Below are 15,516 nucleotides of genomic sequence, written 5' to 3' on the forward strand. Positions count from 1 at the left end.
TGGTTCAAATGACATACCCTCTTAATTGGATTTTGGCATACTTCCAGTGTTTGAAAAGTCTGTATCCATGAAATAATGATCCTGAAAAAAATAGCACCTCTCAGTAGAGATATCTTTTTATGTAAAATTCTTAAAAGGGACCGAGGGAAAGGAAGTTCTATGTTTGGGAATTATGGGAAAGACAGAAGAATGGGAGACAAGGGTTTTGAGGGACCTCACCTGTTTAAGCAAAATAAGGTGCCACTTAGAAAGGCAGAAAGCAGGAGTTCTTGATGCCTGCTGTGTTTGGATGGACTTGTCTGTCCACTTTAGGACTTTGTATCTAGAGAATGATGGGTGTAGGGCTGCTAATGCTGGGAACCACGCTGCCTTGAGCCTCATGCACTTTGGAGAGCAATAGCCAGAGTCATCTTTCTCAAAGCACTTCAGGGGGAAAAAGTGGGAATAAATGATATGAAGAGGGTTGAGCCACTATCTGGATTCTATTCCCCCCGGACAACACTTAATAAGCACCTGTCATGCAGGTGCCAAGAAGGGTGGGCTTGTTCATCTGAGTGGTATTCAGAACACATGATGCAATGCAGACTGCTGAGGAGAAACAGGCCAGTGTTTGCATCTGTCTGAAATGGGCGAGTGAGTGTTGCAGCCTGGGAAGCCTTTGTCTCAAGGAGAGACAATACTGCTCTGCTGCCCAAGAGCGCGCATGGGCAGATGCCTCCCAGGCGCTAAAACTTGAACTGAGGAGAAATGACGAAGGAGCTTGTTGACCTAATACGGCAGCTGTTTTTAGGAAGCATTCCCTGGAATTCCCAGATGGAGTCATGGCTTCGTGTATTCATTTCAGCTAGCAGATTTTGGATGCTTTTTTTTTCCAGGCACTTGGGTGCCGGGGCGCTTGACCAAGTCTGTCTTCTCTAGAGCTACCATTCTTGTAGGAAAGCATAGAAAATAAACATGAAAGAGTTGAGACTTTGTAAACACTGACGTGCAAATAAAACAAGGAGGCGTGATGGTGAATGAATGGGATGCTTGGGCTACTTTTCTGGGCAAGTCAAAGAAGGGCTCTCCACCTCCGAGACAAAGATCACAGGTTGTAGATGTGCATGTTACCGGTTGTAGAAGGGCAGGTACTAGCGTTCAGCAGGCTGACGGCAGTGTCTGCATGTGGAGCCTAGTGCAACGAGAGAGAGAGAGAGAGAGAGAGAGAGAGAGAGAGAGAGAGAGAGGGAGAGAGAGGAGGCAGTGAGGGGAAAGGCAGGTCATGCAGGGGCCATGGTAAGGAAATAGAGGGTAAGGAAACAGTAGAATTGTCAGTAAGAAGCTTGAGCTGAAAGGGGTCTTGGAGACTCGTTCACTCTTTTTTTTTTTTTTCTTCAGAGAAGCAGGTAAATTTTTGCTTAAGGATCTGTGGTTTACTGGAAGGGTAAGGGGTAGAGTGGGAAAGAGGCACTGAACTGGATTCCTAGGCTAGAGTTCTTTTCACTAATAAAAAGCAAGAAATTAAAACAGCCTGGTGTCTACTCGTCTGTATTGCCTTTTCCTCTGGTCTTTTCTAGAGACCAGAAGAGGAAGGAGGAGGTAGCAGAGGGAGAGGAACACTGCGTGGGGCAAGGAAGTGGATTTTGCCTCCACAAAGATGCACGTAGTCAGGGCTACATCTGACCATCTGAATTTGCCTCTTAGTTTAGAATATGGGGTTTGTCCCAGACTGTAAACATTTAAATTTCTTAAGTTGAAAGTATTGAGAAAACAAATAATACTAATAGTTAAAGCCTAAAATACTAATATGTTGCATAAAAGATGGAATCAACTCTTGTACACTGGCTCCATCTTCTTGTGAAGAAGGGAGAGTTTGCCTTCATCACACTCTTGGACTTCTGCCTATCCAGAATTGTCATCACTGATGGCTTTGCACCATAATTGAGAGTTGCTTCATTCATTCACTCATTCATTTATTAAGCCAGTGTGTGAGACAAGCCACAAGTCAGGCATAGGTCCAAATGCCTTTAAGGAGCCCACATTCTAGTGAAGTTTACATTTTAGATGCTGGTGAGGCGCATATCCAAGGGGAGACAGGAACCGAAAGTTTCATCATGTTGTGTTAGCTGAGGTCTTTGAATGGCTAAGGCCCTGAGGTTCTTATTCAGTGGCAGGTCTCAGCCACCTTCTTCCAGGTTCTCCAGCACCCTTTACCACCGATTACAGTGAGCCCCTCAGGGCCTGCTCTGAACGAGCCTCACTCTTCAGTCTTTCTGCTTCTGCCGTTATTCCAGAGCGTCTTACAACTCCAGAATGCAGGTCCTTTGGAAGTTCGGCTGTGACTTGGGCTTGCCTGCATTATGCTTTTGGTTGTCATTTTTTGTGGCCGGAGGAGTACAACAAGCATTCCTTTCTGTTCTTTACATTGTCTTTGACATTCCACAGTGGAGGTTTCTGAAAGCTCTGTTTTGAAAGTATCCTCTGTTGATCATCAGCCACTAAATTGTGTCTGCCACTGACAGCCCCAGTGGGCTTTGAACCTGTTCTTGGGAAATTCAAGCTGTGAGTGGGAGAGAAGGAGCGCACTGTATGCATGTGCAACAGGGCTTTGAGTCAAACAAGTAATTGTGTGTATATATGTGCATATTATGGAGGGTAAGGGAAGGGCACATTTAATTAACTCTACTGAGAAGGATATACTAGTGTTTTAGGAGGGAGTCAGTGAAATGAGTTTACTTAGGGGAAAAAAAAAAAAATCCCAGTAGCCCAAGTCAGCCAGTACAACGATTTGGGAGAGGAAGAGGAGTGATGTCATTGTTTCGGTATGTTCCCATCTTGGCCACTGAGAGTAAAGGGGCCCAGGGAGCTTGAGGAGGGTGTGTGTGTGTGAGCAAGGTTAATAGCCAGTGGAGGGGGTGCCTGTAAGAGCAGGCTATAAAACAGGTTTAATAACCCCTTGTCAGACCTTTCCCTGTTTCCATGATTTTCAGTAATTTTGGTTTGAATGAGGGTCCTCTAACTAATTAATGTTTATTTGTTTCCTTATAGCAAGACCTGTTGGGGAAGGGGTTAAGATGGGCGCATCTAATTTTTTTTTTTTTTTTTTTACTGTTTTGGAAGAATCAAGTGAGTTTGGGGTTTTGCGTGATGGCTCCCTCCTCCCTCCTTCCCTCCCTTAAGAGGGAGGAGGCATGATACGGCCAGCTGGTGCCTTGAACTGACACAGGTGCAGAGGCTGTGGGGGGTGGGGAACCAAGAATAATTACAGGTTTCTGAAGCATCAGGGCCTGCCTGCCACAAGCGCTCGTCAAGAAAACTGCTCTTTATGGAAAATTAATGGTGAAGCTGAAAACCTATCAGGCCCGTTGTTCTAGGGACACCACTGCTCACAAGGGAGGCCTTCCCCCAGGTCCGTGGCTCTGTGAGGGGCTAGGATAGAGTGTCTTCCTTTTTGAGCAGGGTCTGGTTGGCATTGTCTCTGGGCTGTGGTGAATGTTTTCTTTAGGACTCTTTTAATTTTCTTGTTCAAGTTTCGAAGCTAGCCTTTGCTCTTGGTAGTAGTACACAGAGGATTCCATTTCACTGACTCTTAGGGATGGGTTTTATTTTGTCTATAGAAATAGAAAGACTAAAATGTGATAACACTTTGAGCCTACAGAAGTAGCAAATGGTATTTCCACCAGTATGTTTGCCTTCAGTGGCAGCTCAGTTGGGAGATGAGGGAAAAACAAACCCAGGCATCTTCGATACCATGAGTAGTGCTATCTTATAATCACTCCAATCTTAGAATTTAATTTTTTTTCCAGTAGCCTAAAAACAGCGAGCATATCTTTTGAGGGTGAGCTGCAGGCCAACAGACTTCCTGTATGTTTTGAGAAGTAACATCTGGAAACACAACAGGGAACCAAGTTTAGAAAGCCTGTCTTGTTGACTTGAGGGCCACAGATTATATGAACAAGGAAAAGATCTTTCCAAGTTCTGGGAGGTGCAGCAAACCTCAAATGTCTTCTTCCTAAGACCTGGGTTATGGCTTCCAGCTCTGCCCTATGTTGCATGACTTTAAGGTTTACTCTAACATGTAATAAGGACTTGAGTTGTTGAGGGGATTTGTTTTATGCATTGCAACTAAGGAATCCTTGGAAGATGAAAGGAATATTTCAGGCTGCTTTGCATCATGTACCCAGGGAAAGTAATTTTCAAAGGCATCATCTTCTCCCCAGGCCTTTCATCTTGTCTTCTTCCTCCCTTGCTTCCCCAAGGAAAAATATACAAACAAATATTTTCTTTGTATGTTGGAGATAATTTGGGGAGGAGAAACACTGGAGAGGTTTTAATAGGAATTTCTTAACTTTCATGTTTGTTTAGAATTAAATTAATTTTCATAGCATTGTCTCTCAGAATTTACAAATTACTAGAGGGAAATGTTTAATTTAGTTTTAGCTCTAGCAACCAGTTGATGTGAAAAACAGTCAAAAGGAATGTGATCTTACATGGGATGTAATACCATGGTTATTCTATGGGGTTCAGCAATTCTGACAGTAATGTGTAATGCGATTGTTCCTGTGGGGTATGCTATTCATGTGGTTCTTTTTTTTTTTTTAACCTAATAGCTAAAAAAATGCAGTAAGAGATTTTTGCTTATACTGTATACTTGCTTACTTGCTTTTTCTAAACAACATTCTTTCCTAACTTTCTACCCTAACATGATCTGGTGATAAAAGTCAAGAAAGGATGAACATTTACTTAAAGACTGTATTAGGACTCACTCATTTTCTAAGTTATAAGAGGCTGATTGGTACCCTTTCTGTCACAAAATAGGGTTAATGTGACTATCCTCTTCCTCAAGATCACTTTGAAATGTTAAAGCCCCGTAGGGGATGCAGCTGAGCTCCTGTGAGTGGGAACTGAGCCTCTCCTGTGGGCTTGCTGAGCTTATCAGTCACAGCCTTTCTTTAGCCTCTCCTCCCCCACCCCCTGAGAAAAAATGGTACCAGATCTTCCTGGATATGCTTCCTACTTCCTTTCCCATCTTTCTACTCTGGTCTAATTTTACAACAGTGGAAATGTTTTAGAATCATTTCATCATATCATTCTCTAAGGGGGGAAAGCCACAAAGTTCCCACCAGTATCAATCTGTACAATCCTTAAATTGATTTCAGGAGTTGGAGGGATCTCTCCCCAAAACAAATCTGCAGTGTAAGCTCATGACAGCAGTTAGAAAACAGTAAGTATTTAGTTTAGAAAATAAACCCAAATTTCCTTTCTATTAGTAGCTTGTTTTGGAGTCACTCTGAATTTCCATTCTGGGATGAGGATTTCAGCATGTGCGTACATGCAAGCATGTACGTACACACACACACACACACACACACACACACACACACACACTGAGCCTTAGCCTCCCTGGAGAAAACAAGGAAGTGGTTCCCTCTTACTGTACTTGAGATTCTTTAGGGACTGTGACATTGTGGTTAATAGCATGTGACAAAACCACACATAATAATTGGCAGGAAGAGGCTCCCATGGGCAGCCAAGTGCAGTTCACCTGTGTGTCTAATTACCTGGGTTAACGTTCTTTCTTGGAACAAAGTTCACCTCTTCTTTGCCAGGAGCAACAATATCATCATCACCACCATCATCAGGTCAAGGGTCTGATCATAGAGGAAACATGACTTTGTAAATTTAAAAAAGTGGAAAGCTGGACTTCTCTAAACTTTTGAATCTGTATGTCTTCCTCAAAGTTACTCTTTTTATTTGCCTAACTCTTGGTCTTTTTTGGTGAGGCAAGTAGAATGACTGAGATTAAGGATAGCTACAAAAAAGGACCACAAATTATCATTGATTTATCAGCACAGTAGATACTGATTATTAGCCTTTGGTTTCCTTTTTTTTAATTTTTGTTTTTGGTGGTAGGGTCTTGATCTAGCCAAGGCTTACCTCCTGGAATTCACTATGTAGTCTCAGGGTGGCCTCAGACTCATGGTGATCTTCCTACCTTTGCCTCCTGAGTGCTGGGATTAAAGGCCTGCACCAACACGCCCGGCTAGCCTTTGATTTCTTTAACTTTGTATTATTCCCAAGAAAAGTCACTACTATTAAAATGCATTTTCTTTTCTTTCCTTTTTTAAAAGTTTTTCACTTCTCACTTAAATATGCATGGGTCCAAAGACTTCAAATTACTCATGACATAATTATTGAGTAGTATCAAAAATACTGCAGCTGTGTTTTGGGATTACCAACACAGGAAAACCAGAACTTCTCATGCCTTAAATACTTTGTTTGAAAAGGTGTGGAATAGAGGAGCCTAGACTAGGGTCTGCTTTTAAGATCATAATCATAATAAATAAGACATCCGTCCAATTTGTAGAGACTTGGTGTGTCATTTTGGAAAAATGATTTAATTGTCCAGGCTTGAGGAAAGTTATCTTTCAATGTTTGGCAATCCACATATTTTCTCTACTCATTTTTTTCTTTTTTTGTGGATTATTCTTCCTGTAGGAGATAGATTTCATGATGAAATCTGAATGAGAGAATGATTAATAGGAGGGAAAGTGTAAGTTACTTCAAGCATATGGGCCTGAGGGAAAATAAAATGAGGAGAACTAGGTGATGGAAGCCCTTCAGGGAAGGATAGTGGTAGAGCTGGTAAAAGTTACAGGAGATGGTTACCAACCTGACTGGAAAGTTTTATATCATTTATGATGAGATAAAAACAGATTGAATGAAAGCCATGTGGTAACTTTGGTATCATGCTCATTTCTGACCAGATGTCTTAGTTTTTCTGGAGCCTATGAAAGTAATTATTGTTAATAGCAGGGGTGTTTTGGTAGGCTTAGTATGTGTTGTGAGACTTGCATTTTCCTGTTTTCATTCAACTAGCATGTATAACAGTACTAGATTTGGAATTTTTTCTTTCTTAAACCATGTCTTGGATTATTACTTTTAATAAGTATGTATCAACAAGTAAAAAAGCTATGAAAAGCATGAAGAGAGTATTAAAAAAGCTTTCAGAGTGAGCATTTCAAAGCCAATTTCAGGTGATATTTATTAGGCAACTAGGAGAAGCTATGCGTTTCAAAGTTGAAATATCAGAGTCTTTATAAAGCTCATATGTGACTCATAAATACTAAGACAATCACCTTGTACCTGGAGATATTTCCTTCCTGTTGCTGATTGTAATGGGTTTTCCAGGGCGAGGGGATTTATCTAGTGGCTCAAGCTTTAAGTTATGTTGTTAGGTCAGGCTGTGGAAAGCCTCATATTTCCAGGGTGAGGTACCAGACAGGCATAATTTATGTGATTAAACTGACATATGATGACTCAGATTTGGAGTTTGCTGGCTTGAGTGTCATTGGAGCAGTGAGACGTTTCATCTCTATATCCACATTTAAAATCTAGAGCTAAAGACACTCCTAGTTCTCTCTTTTTCTTTCCTTCTCTTCTCCAGTCTACCTAGCCATTGTTAATTATAATTAACAGGAAATTATCTTGACACACTTTATTTAACCTAATTTAATATTTAATCTATACACTATTTGAATTATATCATGTTCTCAATGTTTAACTGGTCCAGAATCCATTGTGGTTAGAGGTCATATCGTATGGTTTCCTATAATCTGTGATAGCTTCTCAGCATTCATTATGATCTTGATGCATGTAAGGTAGCTGGCCAGTTATTTTGTAGAATGGCTTCCATCTGACATCTGCTGTTTTCTCATGATTAAACTAAGTTTGTGAATTGTTGACAGGAACACCACAAAATAATATTGTCACCTTTTGAGATGTATCATGCTGGGGGTGCATGTTATCAATATAAGTTGTCACTGGTATATTAACTCTGATCAGATGTTTCTTAATGGTATTTACCAGGTTTCTTCAGCATGAAGTTATTATTTTTGCCTTTATGTTTAGAATCTTCTAGGCATACTCTGAGAGTAGGCAGGTACCTTGTTTCTTATCATACTTTCATCTACTAGGTTTAGCCTTCCTTGATGATTCTTCCTTAATATCATTACCTTGTTGTTTGGCACATGGTGACTTTTTATTGGTATCAGTCTTTCCATGGTTATTTGTCACAGTTCTATATGAGGAAGAACTGATCCTTTCCTTTCATTTATTTGTGGCAAAGTAAGATTTTACTTATTTCATGGGTTCAATATATTCTTATCATTGTCCCTTTTTGTTGCTCACATTGTCCAGATTTAGTTATTGAATGTTTCTTTAAGTTGGCACTGGAGTGTCTTTGCCACACCCTTCTTGAACCTTATAATTATTTCCTTATCTTCTGGTACCATAAGATATTCTAGGCTTATCTAATAGTTTGTGTTCCAGTCCTTGAAACTACCATTTTTACAACAAGCCCACCTCCCTTTGCTGGATAACGATACTTAAAAAGTAAGATTTCTGTGCTCATTGCTCATGTGGTATCTTTGCCTATAATCACTTTCAGTGGATGAAGGTAGGGGATATGTGTGCACTTTGACATGTATATACACATTGATTTCTATAAATATGTATACCTATCTGTTTATGTATTAGAATTCATTAGCAAGTACAATCATAATTAAATATATGAATTCATTCAGGAAGTGCTCACAATTTAACAAATAACATTACAAATTAACTTTCTTTTTTGGTTGGAACTTACTGAATTTCTTGGTATACATGTATGTGTGTGTATGAATTTATATGTGTTTGGACACAAAAAAGGGGTATGGGTGTATACGTGTGTGTGTGTGTGTGTGTGTGTGTGTGTGTGTGTGTGCGCGCGCGCACGTGCACATGTGCACAGGTGCAGACCAAAGGTCATTGTTGGGTGCCTTCCTCAGTTGTTCTCCACAGAGATTGTCACTGAGCTATATTACAGGCTATGCTGGCTGGTAAAAGAACCTTAGGGATCCTCCTATCTCTGCCTTTCTAGAAATGGGATTATAGGCACACCTCTTTTGCTTGGCTGGGGATTCAACTCAGGTCCTAATGCTTGCCCTGAAAGCATTTTCCAACTGGGCTCTTTAATCTCTGAACTTTTTTTTTTTTTAAAAATTTTTTACTTATTTATTTGAGAGCGACAGACACAGAGAAAAAGACAGAGGGAGAGAGAGAGAGAATGGACGCGCCAGGGCTTCCAGCCTCTGCAAACGAACTCCAGACGCGTGCGCCCCCTTGTGCATCTGGCTAACATGGGACCTGGGGAACCGAGCCTCGAACCGGGGTCCGTAGGCTTCACAGGCAAGCGCTTAACCGCTAAGCCATCTCTCCAGCCCTAATCTCTGAACTCTTGACAAGAAACTTCTCCACCTTTTCACCCTTCATTCTATATGACAAGGCCTTTTCTAGTTAAACCTCATTTGTAGCAGAAATATAAAAAGATTTCTCAAGACAAACATCACTCTGCAGTGACTTCCTGGGGCTATCTGCACCTACTAATGGGCACTAATGCTTCTCTTAAGTGTCAGGTGGAATAAGATGACTTGAAGCAGGATTGTAAGTTTTGGTCTCTGTGAAGTACTCTAAGTTCTGAGTTCTCTCTTTGTTTAGTTTGTAGGTGTGACCCATTGATTCTTGAGATGCAGAGCACTGAATACAGAGAAGGCTATTTTTAATCCCTTCCACAAGAGTGTCAAAATGTACTTAGGGCTGGGCCTGGTGGTGCACACCTTTAATCCCAGCACTTGGGAGGCAGAAGTAGGAGGATCCCTGAGAGTTTGAGGCCACCCTGAGACTACATAGTGAATTCCAGGTCAGCCTGGACTAAAGTGAGACCCTACCTCAAAAAACAAACAAACAAACAAACAAAATGTACTTAGAATATTTGAGTTTTTTAGAACTCTGAATAAGAAGAGAACTGAGCCTCCTTAACAATCTTTCTAGGTGACTTTCAAATCTTTGAGTTTGAAAGTATATAAGTGGACAGAGAATAGCAAAACTGTGTCCATAGACAGTTGTGACCTGGTGTGTAAATTAGTCCTTGCATGGGAAATGGAGAACTGCCTCAAGGACATTATATAACCCATGATTCAGCTGATTTTGACCTGGAACTCTGGTTCTCCTGTTTGGGCAAAAAAGGCACAAGCATTATGATTGTGTTTCCATAGCCATGTATTAGTGGTCACTTCTAAGACTGCTAGCCTCAGCAAGAAGAACTACATTTGGATTATAATGTAAACCTCAGTAATTTTAAAAGGACTGTTGTCCTATAAAGTATGCTATAACAAAACAAAACAAATCAAGTTATCCAGTTGTCAAATTAGAAAATAGTAATAGACATCTAGAAAATCTCCAAATATCTGGAAATTAGCATTATTTTTACTTTGACCCAAGTAATGATAAATTCCTCACTGAAAGCAACTATAACATAGTGAATATGATATCAAATCTTAACCTGAAGATACTAGAGAGACAACAGAAGCAGGCAGATTTTAATGGTAAATACATACTCAGAAAAGGGGAATAGGCAAACAAGACAAATGTGTTTCCAGTTTTGTGCCAAGGGTGATATATGTACAAGAGTAGTTGGCCTTTGAAGAGTAGAGGAGATAGAATGACCAAAATAATAGCACACAGTAACTGCAGCTTTCTTTTTGCTTGCATATGTGCGTGTGGTGTACATGTGTGGCAACATTTGTGTGGAAGCCAGAGGTAGATGTTGGCTATCTTTCTCTTTTGCTCTCTACCTTATTTTTTGAGAAATGGTCTTTAGCTGGACCTAAAGCTTACCCGTATGCCGAGACTAACTAGCTAGGGCGTCTCAGAGATTCCCTGTCTATGCGTCTCTCCACACCTGCATTCTACGTAGGTGCTGGGGATCTGAACTCCGCTCCTCATGCTTGCACAGCAAGCACTTTACTCTCTGAGCCATCTTCCCATCCCACATTTGTATCTTTGACAGGCACCATGTACCAGTGTCAGGCACTGTTCTTGATAGTAAATGGCTTAAAGAGGAAAGAGAAACTTACTAGAAATTTTAAGGATAACATTTTATAACTTGAAAATGAAAGTGAAGACAGGGCTTCAGCAGTGGGGAGCAGTAGGGGGGGGGTAATTTCTAGCAACAGGATGGAGAAAGGAAGGGGAAACTTTGAGACATGGAATTCAGCAAAAAGGCTAGAAAGGATAATGCAGATTTCTAGATTTGAGATGGTGGTAGTATTGGAGCACTGGTCTCTGGTATAAAGTGTAAACAATTGATCCAGAGCTAGTATTTAATCAGTAAGTAAAACAATATCAAACTTTCTTTTCCAATAAGCTTTCCTTAATGAATGCCTCCATGATAGAGCATACAGAGCCTATCATCCATTAATCCCCTCATAACTTTCTAACACACTTGGTAGTATGTTGTACATTGAGCATCACCTTGCTTTGTAAATCCATGTCATTATTAGCTTTGCAATGGCTGAAGACCCTGTTGTGCCCATTCTCTTCCTCCTTGCTTCTATGGGAATTCCTAGGGATACTCAGAGCATCTCAATTGCTGCACTGAATGGAGGAGAAGGAGGTCATAATTATAGTGTTTGATGTTCTCTAGATCTTCAAGAAGTGTGAGATTGTCCTTCTGGGTTGCAGTAATACTTGAAGTCATCTGATGTGGTCCTTCTTATCCTTTTAGAGGTACTCACAAGGTCAGGCATAGCTACAAGAGCATATGAGACACCAGCCATGAAAGCTGTCTCTGTCCTTTCCCCTTTGCCTGTCAACACGTGGCCTTTTGGTGTTCTTTGCCTTTTGATGGTCATCCTCTCCCTCCCTCCTTCCTTTTCTGCAGACATGCCTTGAATTGGAACGCTACCTCCAGACAGAACCCCGGCGGATCTCGGAGACCTTTGGCGAGGACCTGGACTGTTTCCTCCACGCCTCTCCTCCCCCGTGCATCGAGGAAAGCTTCCGGCGCCTAGATCCCCTGCTGCTCCCAGTGGAAGCCACCATCTGCGAGAAGAACTCTGCAGTGGACATTTTGCTCTCTCGGGACAAGTTGCTATCCGAAACCTGCCTCAGCCTCCAGCCAGCCAGCTCTTCTCTAGACAGCTACACAGCCGTCAACCAGGCCCAGCTCAACGCGGTGACCTCATTAACACCCCCCTCGTCCCCTGAGCTCAGCCGCCATCTGGTCAAAACCTCACAGACTCTCTCAGCCGTGGATGGCACGGTGACGTTGAAACTGGTGGCCAAGAAGGCTGCCCTCAGCTCGGTGAAGGTGGGAGGGGTGGCAGCAGCCGCAGCAACCGTGGCACCTGCTGGGACAGTTAAGAGTGGACACAGCGACAGTGAACAAGGAGGGGCCGACACATGCCCTGAAAACAAGAAGAGGGTTCACCGTTGTCAGTTTAACGGGTGCCGGAAAGTTTATACAAAAAGCTCCCACTTAAAGGCCCACCAGAGGACTCACACAGGTAGTGGTACAAGTTGGCCGCACGTCGTTTCTTCTTCCACTTTTGCCTGGCGGTGGGATGGGTTCTAAGAAGTGGCTGCCATGCTCACTAGGAGAGAGTAGAGAAGCTGGAGGGCCCTGGTGGGGAAGAGGAATGACTCACTCTTGACCCTAAGATCTCAGGATGTCTCCAGCATAGGGCATGAGTTTGGCACTGACTGGCTGATTGATAGCTGGTATCAGAGGCAGTGCCAACAGGGGCAGGGGCAGGGGCAGGCAGAGACCTAGAGCTGTATGTGATACAGTCTCCCATCTCTTCATTGGCACTTGCCATGTTTTATGAGTGCAGTCTGTAGGTGTGATCGACATTGGAATTTGAGGAGGTACATTTGAAAGCATTCACAGTTAAGCAAGGTAGCCAGGGTGTTCCTATTCACTTTTTCCCCAGCATCCCTAATTTTTCATCAAAGTCACCAGCGGCAGGAAGGTTTCAGAGTTCATTAGATGTGATCATTCTATAATTAATTGGCATCTCCTCTTTTGCATTGTTCTCTGGCGCGTGCTTTATGGAGAAAATGGCAGAATTGCTTTTTAATGAGCTTGTTACTGAGAAGTTGCTAGTTGCTAAAGTGATTACATTGCTATGTGTGTGGTAAGGGCGGACGGGAAGGGGAAACCGGGGATGGGCACTGTGTATTTTACTCAGGACTTCTGTTTGGAGTCCAAGGAACCATATTGATCTTTGGATAGTAGAATTATTTGGAAGAGAATGGTTCACACAGAAAGGAAGGAGATTGGTGCTTTTTTTTTTTTTTCCCTTCCCTTAAGGTGGTCTTTGTTCTGAGCATCGAAGGTTAGAGCGTGGGGGTGAAGTCTCTTCTGGATCTGCTAGAGTGCTTGCTACAGGAGCAATTACTGTGATTGGTGGTTTTTAAGTGGGTCGCTAACAGTGTATTACTTGTATGGCTTTTGCATACTGCTTAGGGAGAATCCCCAAAGGTAAAAAGAGACAGTGTGTGAGAGTGTTTTCAGAGTGAAGTGGGTGATGGCATATGAGCAGGAGAAGTGGCTGGCATTCTCTTGGGGTTTGTGCAGTGTCGCCAAGGAAGTGTGCACTGGCTGGAAAATCAGTCAACCTGATTTCTAGTTCTCTCTCTCTCTCCCTCTTTCTCTCTCTCTCTCTCTCTCTCTCTCTCTCTCTCTCTCTCTCTCTCTCTCTCTCTGCCACTGCCTAGTTCTTTGACTGTGGCTGTGCTTCCTTATGTTCCTGGATTCTTCTGTTCTGATGTTCTGGTGGTTCATGAAATGCCTTTGTGTAATACTGAAGAACTTTCTTGAAGGGGAATGCGTATGGAGTGACTAGGAGAAGTCACTGTTTTGAACCTCAACAGAACTCCCCATGGGATGATAAGGACTGCCATTGCTTCCTTACATACTGGCTTAGGCATGGACTCCTGTCACCGAATAGAGTGCTCCATGTGGCTCTTGCTTGGTTCATGGGAGAGTTTGTCAACATGATTTTAAATCCTATGGCTCAGGTTATAAAGCCCCAGTCTTGGTCTCCTATCAGCATCTGAATTCAAGTTATCCAACTCCACAGAACCAAGACTAATGCTTCGTGCTGTTGACGATACTTTCCCTCTTTGATACTTTTCTGAAAGTAATTTCTATTTCTTTTTTTTTAAAAAAAAAAACTTATTTATTTATTTGCAAGCAGAGAGAGAGAGAATGAGAGAGTGAGATAGACAGAAGAGAGACAGAGAGAGAATGGGCACGCCACTGCAAACCAACTCTAGATGCATGTGCCCTTTGTGCATCTGGCTTACATGGGTTCTGGGGGATTGAACCTGGATCCTTTGGCTTCACAGGCAAACCCCTAATTACTAAGCCAGCTCTTCAGTCCAGTAATTTCTATTTCTTTTCCCTCCCTTCTTAAGTCAATGAGAAAAACAATGACAAGATACAGCAGGTCTTACAGGCTAGTGCAGTACACTATCCCACAAAGAAATCAGAGAAAGCATGATGTGGCAAGAATGGAGATTTGTTGGGATTGTGAATTAGTGATTACAGACACCTTTCTGAACTACTCACACAAAGGCAGGCTCCATTCTTCCTTCTAATGGAGATGGACAGCTCTGAAAGTGCAGATTATTTTGGTGGGAAGGGGAAGTCCAGAACATTTTCCTTTTTCCCCAGCAGAGATGTCGAAAATGCAGCTGATGATTGATTATTAAGGACTTGGCTTTTTGAAAATGTTTACTTGATTATTACCGAGAATGAACTTCTTACAGTTCCCCGTACCTGGTGGGTTGAAGTACAAACTCTTTTCCCCTAGGAGAGGTACTTAAGGCAGCAACACACAGTATTTGGGAGACAGTAGGTAAAAACATAGCTCTATAGTCAGGTGGATTTGGGTTTGTGTTATGACTATACCACTCTTAGGTATATTACCTGTATAAGTTATCTTCTCCATTCTTCATCTTTAAAGAGAGACCCTATCTTATCTACCTCATAGATCATTTTAAAGATTGGATAAGCAAATGAATTGCCAGACCATAAAATAATGCTAACAATAGTGGTAAGGTTATTGTAGTTATTACTGTTGTGATTGGTGGTAGTTGTATTGTTCTTGACATTGATCAGTAATATTCAGTGACAACAGCTTTATATAAAGTAGAATTGGGCCAGTTATCCAGGACTAAATATAGGTTAAGTGTCTCTTTTCTCCCAAAATCCAAAATTCTCTATACACTGAAACTTTTTGAGGGCCCTAATTGACACTACCAGTTGAAACATGCACACCTGACTTCATGGGACAAGCCAGAATCAAAATAAAGATGTACAAAATATTCCTTCAGCACACACACATATATATATATTATATGTAATATATATATATATCTGCAATATATAAGAAACAAATGAATTTGTGTTGGACTTGGGTTCTATCCCCAAGAAATCTCTATATTTCATTGTGTGTATGCAAGTATTCCAAGATCAGAAAGTTCAAAATTGGAAAGATTTCTGGTCCTAAGCATTTTGAATGAGGGTTACTCAATTTGTCTCAAATAAATGTTTTCTTTTCCTGACTGAGTGGATGGTCATGAGAGGTGGGTGATAATGTTTACAGACCATGTGTGGAGGGTTAAATGGGTTTTATCCATTAACCTATG

At 41.7% G+C, this 15,516-nt stretch overlaps 1 protein-coding gene across 2 annotated transcripts in view; it reads left to right on the forward strand.

Annotated features, from left to right (window-relative positions):
• Klf7 (Kruppel like factor 7) overlaps window positions 1-15,516 on the forward strand; it is an 82,929-nt gene that overhangs the window by 28,562 nt on the left and 38,851 nt on the right. The window contains exon 2 of one of the 2 annotated variants that reach the window (XM_045147248.1): window positions 11,741-12,368. In XM_045147248.1, the coding sequence (XP_045003183.1) occupies window positions 11,741-12,368 (628 nt within the window). The remainder of the gene's footprint in view (window positions 1-11,740; window positions 12,369-15,516) is intronic. The other variant, XM_045147249.1, reaches the window with a different exon arrangement.

This window comes from Jaculus jaculus, chromosome 4 (genome assembly GCF_020740685.1).
Source record: "Jaculus jaculus isolate mJacJac1 chromosome 4, mJacJac1.mat.Y.cur, whole genome shotgun sequence".
Lineage (NCBI taxonomy): Eukaryota > Metazoa > Chordata > Mammalia > Rodentia > Dipodidae > Jaculus > Jaculus jaculus.